The sequence below is a fragment of the Tenrec ecaudatus genome, chromosome 2 (genome assembly GCF_050624435.1).
Source record: "Tenrec ecaudatus isolate mTenEca1 chromosome 2, mTenEca1.hap1, whole genome shotgun sequence".
Classification (NCBI taxonomy): domain Eukaryota; kingdom Metazoa; phylum Chordata; class Mammalia; order Afrosoricida; family Tenrecidae; genus Tenrec; species Tenrec ecaudatus.
The window spans coordinates 29739165-29745488 of record NC_134531.1 but is presented as its reverse complement, the minus strand read 5'-3'; the positions used below and the strand labels follow the sequence as shown (position 1 = coordinate 29745488).

The 6324-nt window shown below is 41.9% G+C and overlaps 1 protein-coding gene across 1 annotated transcript; it reads left to right on the top strand.

Annotated features, from left to right (window-relative positions):
- Positions 1-1988: 1988 nt before the first annotated feature.
- Positions 1989-2201, top strand: LOC142439930 (thymosin beta-4-like). Its single transcript, XM_075542641.1, has one exon. It carries the CDS (start codon positions 1989-1991, stop codon positions 2199-2201), a length of 213 nt encoding a protein of 70 aa, XP_075398756.1.
- The last annotated feature ends 4123 nt before the right edge of the window (positions 2202-6324 follow it).

The following is a 6324-nucleotide window of genomic DNA, read 5'->3' as shown; positions in this document are numbered from 1 at the left end:
TGAGGGTCTATTTCTCTTTTGCTGCTCTTCTATCAAGCGTGGTGTCCTTCTCCAGGGACTGATCTCTCTTGACACCGTGTCCAAAGTCATTGAGATGCGTCTCACTGTCCTTACTGCCTAGGAAATCCTAGGAAATCATTACGAATCAGTATCAACTCTAAGGTATGTAGCAGCGACAAGAGATATTATCATACAAACAGCTGACAATAGATTGCTAGGCAAATTTACCGATAGGTAGTCCACTTAAGACCTTGTTCCATCCTGAAGACTCCGTCATGAATGGATTCTGATGTTAAGTTGACAACCTCCCTGTTATCTTTAATCTTCATCGCTATGGGCTTTATCAATAGTTTCATGACTCTGGTCCTTATTTTTCTTTAGGGGCATCTTGCAGGACATTGTGCAGACTCACTCACTAGAAAACCTGTGAGAAGATGAACATATTCTATATTGCAACATTGCATGTAATATTTATTACCAACTAAGGAGAAGATGTACAAAGCTCTTTAATGGAAAGAAAATAATTAGGCACTAACTAGATATAAGATCAGCTGTTTCTTAATTCCTGAAGATCCAATTATAAAGAACAGATGGAGGATATTTTTCTTAAGAATAGTGTTTTAGGGTGCAAATGAGATCCCATCTCAAATATAATTTAAAGAGAACATTTATTAACTCTTAAAAAAGACAAAGAAAACACAGAGACAGAGGTACATCATCTGGATGAGGGAGAGGACCAACACGCAGTCGAAATCCATTGAGATGTGAGATTAATAGGGCGTGAGGCGAGAGCAGAGGAACCTGCCGCAAAAGCATGATTGGTGGCAGATCAATACATCACTGTTATAGGTGGGACTATGGAGACAGAAAGGCTCCGTGGTTGGGGCATGCTCTTAGAAGGGCTTATAAAATTAGTCCTTGATATTCTGACTTAGGTCGTCAGGGCTAGACTGATAGGTTATGATCATGACAATGTGACCCTTGAACCTTCTCCAGTATGGTGACCTCCATCAAGGACACATCTACGTAAGCTCCTAAAAGAGAAAGACTGCCTCTCCCTGGGTTGGCCAGAGAGGGGTGCAGGCAATCCACTTTCAAAGACATTCTGCCTGACGGCAAGATTATCTACACCCTTGGTTGATGATCAGGAAGCACTCAATGGCGGCTTCATCTAAGCTGTCACTGCCACCCATCGCCTTTTGCAAACCAGGGTGCTCAGAGTTTAAGGTCCAGTACAACAACGGTTAGATATTAAGAGGTGTGAACTGAGTATTTTAGATGACTGTGATACCAATTGAGATCATCGCAGCATAGTGGAGCCCCGACAGGGGCAGGCCTTTGTTTCTCCAAGAAGCCTTTCTTGAAGGCACTACGAGCTTCCAGGGTCTCAGCCTGTTTTGAAGTTACTACTAGAAGAAGCCAAAAGCAGTGAATCAGGTGGAAGTGGACAAGAAATACGCTTTCCTTCTAAAATATCATCAAAATTAAAATATCATAAAATTAAAAAAAGACAGAATAGTTTGCCTTTCCTAAAAGCTTATTTTAAGAAAATTATGTGCCTCACGGCCTAAGGAGGCCATGTGGGTTTCCAAGCCACTGTGGGTTTCCAAGACTAACTCTTGTTGGGAGTAGAACACCTCATGTTTGTCCACCAGAGGGACTGGTGGTTTTGAACTGATAAACTTGCAGTCAGCAGTTCAGTGTATTGCCCACTCCTTTCCTACTTTGGAATATTTAGTCTTTTAAATTCACTTCCACACATTTTAAAAATGTTTTATTGGCATATACTTCACATATCGTACAACTTAATCGTTCAATTACATTAAGAAGAGTTGGGCAATCATCACCACAATCAATTTCAGAATTATTTTTCTTTCTCATACTCACTGTTGCTAGCTCTCTATTTCCCTGCCATGCCCATAGACAATTATTAATTCAGTTATTGTCTGTATAGATGTATCTATCTTGGATTTTACATACTGAAAATCATGCAAAACTGTCTCAGCGGCAGCCACAGCCCCCACGGACACCGACTCCCTAGTTCCTTGCTACCTTCCTCCGTAACCACATCTGACCAACCTGGTCTGGCTGAGATTGAGAAATCCGCTAAATCGAAATTGAAGAAGACAGAAGCGCAAGAGAAAAACCCACGGCCTTCAAAAGAAAAGGTCAAACTGGAGAAGCAAGAGGGTGAATCCTAATGAGGCAGCGCCGCCAAGCCGCTCTGTGCATCCCCACAAGCACCCCCTTATTCTCCTTTCTTAACTGCTGAACCTTGTAAGATGCAGGCAGGGTGGATAACGGTGAAATGGCTCTGCTTCCCCTTTTCACACCAAACAACTACTGACAACCAAAGGAAAGAACTGGCTTGTTGGTGTTTCGGAAAGAGCTGCGTGGGGCTACAGTAAATAAATAGAGCAAATGCAAACTGGCTCCAGGTGTCCTGCAGACATAAAATGCAGTTTAGTAGGAGTGCCATGGTTTGGGTTCAAATGATTTTCTTTATTGGAAGGCATAGTTCTCAAATATGCAATGAAATAGTTTTAAAGCCAGGAAAAAGGGGAAAACCATAGAAGACACAAACAGGTAGCAAGATATTGCTGGGTCGTATGGTATTTCTATTTGTTATTTTAGGTAGTTTCCTAAGGGTGATGTGCACCAACCGTGTACATCAGAGAGTGCTAACCGCATAACCTCGTCAGTGCTCCTTGGTCTCTGTTCATTTGAATTGGGCTATCATTGTTGTGGGCGTAAGGTGACAGCTTGTCAGTTGCTTTGATTTGCATCTCCCAGAGGGTTAGTGATTGTGGGCATTTCCTCATATATTTGCTAGCCCTTCGAGTGTCCTCCCTGTAAAGTATCTGTCCATGTCCTTTGTCCACCTTTTAATTGGATTGCCTTTTTAAATTGTAGTATTGCAGAATTTTGTAGATTTTTAATAATTAGTCACTTGTCTGTTCCACATGTCTTTCTTGAGGGTCTGATAACCATCTTGATTTTTCTGAGGTCCTGGGAAGGTAATGATATTCTCTTGGTTAGGAAGCGTTTGGACCAGAGGATCTAGATGGACTTTTTGATCTCTTAGTTTTTATTCCTTTCATCTCGGCTTCCCAGAAACTTTGTTTTTTCCTTTGGAGTTTCCCAGCTTCTTCGTTTGAAGGCCGGATCCTGTTCTGCTTAGTGAGTTCTTAGGGAGTCGGGTCACAGTTATGGAAGAATCTTAACATTATGATTGTTTCTGAGTCACATGATGTGTGATGTCCTGTTTTCACAAGGGTCACAAGAACAATGGTGATTGTTGAGGCTTTCGGTGTGAGGACGATGCTTGAATTCCAATTGCTTGCATCTTGAACATGTAGGCAGAAATGAGAGGTTAAATTCTCCCCTCTTCTTGGGTTTGGTTTCTGCTTTATTCTCGACCAGTTTCATCCATGATCACCGTGTAATAAAACGATCAACATGGGTACCCTTCTTTAAGCTAATGGCAACTCTTTCCTAGATAACATAGATGCTTCTAATTGTATTCCTTATAATTCATTACCCACATGGTCACGGAGTGGTCTTTTGAGAGCATGAATCAGAAATTCCTCTAAAACTCCAAAGGCTTACCTTCATATTTAAAATAAAATTCAAGGGTTTTTTTGGTCCCTGTCAGAACTCTTTTCACACCTGCTCTCTCTTGTCTGGCACAATCCAGGATCATTCTTTGTGTTTGTTTGTTTTGTGTTTTGGTTGTTGTTCCTCCCACTGTTCTGGGTTTTTGTTGTGTGTGTGCAATGCTTGACCGTTGGTCTTTCTAGTGCTGTGCCTTAAAGTCAGTTGACTCTCAATTATATCAACACCCTGAAGAAATTTTCAGTATGCACATAGCACTCATTCTTTATAGATTTCTATTAAATTCTTGTTGCCTTCACTCAAGAAAATATAAATTCAGACTGAGATTCATGCCTGCCTTATTTGTCTATTTTCTTAGAGACTAGTCAATGTTTGGTATGTAGTGGTACTCAAGTCATATTAATGGCCAATAACCACTTTTACATTTCCTCCTGGGAATATATAATGGTAAACAATTGATAACAACTCTGGGTTACCTGCCATTAATTCAGTTGATTAACTATGTCTCCCATGTAAATAGTGAGATAATATGTAACTTTCCTGAACTAAAACTAAGGACAAACTCACTGTCATTGAATCATGCCAACTCGTTGCAACTCTATGACAGGATAGAGCTGCCTTTGTGAGTTCCAAGATGGGAACTGTTAATGGGAGTAGAAAGCCCAGTCTTTCTCCGGGGGAGGAGATGGCTGCTTCAAACTGCTGACCTGACAGCTCACAGCCCTACTGGTAACCACTGCACTAGCAGGACTTCGCTAATAGCATAGACTATCTATCTATCATCTATCTAGCTACCTATCTATCATAGCTATTTACTACAGGTTTCCACTGCTCTTGAACTGAAAGGTGTCTGATACCCCCTTCATGATCAATTCTTTGTATTCAAGTACTGCAGTCCATTATCAGTTTCAAAACTGATGACCGTATCTTCCCTTTCTCTATAATTTTAGTTTCAATTGGCCCAAATCCATTGTGATCGAGTCAATTCTGACTCAGAGTGATGCTATGGATTTCCGTGAGAGAGAGCCTTAATTTTCAGATCTTAAGGTCAGATATATCAGAGAACCTTCCTTTGTTGTTTTTGTTGTTGTTAGGTGTCAATTTCAACGAACAGAGACCTTAACTGTAACACTGCCCCACCAGGTTTTCTAGGCTTTGATTTTAGAATCACACATCACCCACCAGGTTTTCTCCTGCAGAGGTGCTGAGTAGGTTCCAGCCGCCAACATTTGGGCCAGTAGTTTATGGCTTCATGGTGGCTCCACCTGGACTCCTAAAGGTAGATTAAAGAGATCTGTCCTTGACTTTTTTTTATTCATCTTTGAGTTTGTGTGGCCTGACAAAGGGCATTCAGCAGAGATTATTCATGCGCTTTGTAACAACATTGGATTGAAGCGAACGCCTGATATAATTGATTTTGTCTTGATTCTGTTTTAATATTAGAAGTTGAAAGTGGTACCCCAAAGATGATAGGGTAGGGAAAAGAACTTTCTTGCCCATTCAAGCTAAAAGCACGGAGATCCTGTGGTCTCAGGCCTGAGCCAAGCAAATCTCTCAGTCATGCTTGGTGAAGGAAAGGGCAGTGGAAACGAGGAAGAACCTCAACAAGATGGATTGGCACAGGGGCTGCAACAATGGCCTCAAACATAAGAACAACGGTGAGGGTGGCAGAGGCCTGTGGCAGTTACAGAACCTGGTGTCACTTTGGGACTTGAGAGGATTAAGAGTGAATGGGGTGGAGTCTAGTCTGTCAATTGGTCATAGTCAATGAGGCCTCTGTGTGCTCATGGCCTTCTCCGGAGGATTCTGGGAATCTTTCCTGGAGGCAGGAGACACACACTCTCTCTCTGCTCACTGAGAGACGCTCTACTGACAAGACACATGGCCCTACGCTGATAGACCCTGTGCCCTGGGAACCGGAGAAGCCACATGGAGACCCCTGGCAGCACTGAGATGCTTCTACCGCCACTGGATCCACACAACTTTGCACCCACTGGCCTGTGATCTTCCTGCACTCAGTGTCATTGCGTGTGTTTCCTGAGTCTGAAGAGGATTTCATAGATTTGTATGAGATATATGGACTAATACCTGATTTATGGACTTGATCTGGACTGGGCTGGATGTTTTCTCAATAGTCAACTGCTTTTGTATATAAGGCTCTTTCTTAGACACCTATGAGAGTGTCCATGGATTTGTTTCTCTAGTCTACCCGGACTAATACTAGGACCAGGCGGTGTTTCCTTCTGTTCTACGTAGGGTCTCTATGAGTCAGACCTGACTCGATGGCAAGTAACAACAACAACATGCTTTCAGGTGTTTTTGAAGTCAACTCATGGTTTTAGAGTTCTTTTTGGCAAAGCAGTTGTGCTTTAACTAAGGCTTAGCTTAAGGAAGGTGTGACTTTTGAATGTATGACCCCATTTCACTAGACATAGTGACAGAAAAGAAAGACCTTGGGGCTCTGAAGTAATGTCTTCAAATTACAGCAAGGTGACGTATTATGGTTTGTAAGATCAAGCCAGAGAGTCACAATCTACAGTTGTTGGGTTTTCTGTACAGCAGAATAGAAATGAATCAATACAATTGAGCCAAATGGAAAGTACCAGAGGGATCACCCATCGTAAGGCAAGTGTTTGTTTCAAACTTTTTTTTGAGTGCTTACCAAACGTACTGTATCATGATGCCAAACAGAGTTCTTACTGGGAGTGG

Bases quoted from the DNA above. Each gene is read 5' to 3' on its own strand.
- LOC142439930 (XM_075542641.1), top strand. From the start codon at position 1,989: ATGCAAAACTGTCTCAGCGGCAGCCACAGCCCCCACGGACACCGACTC.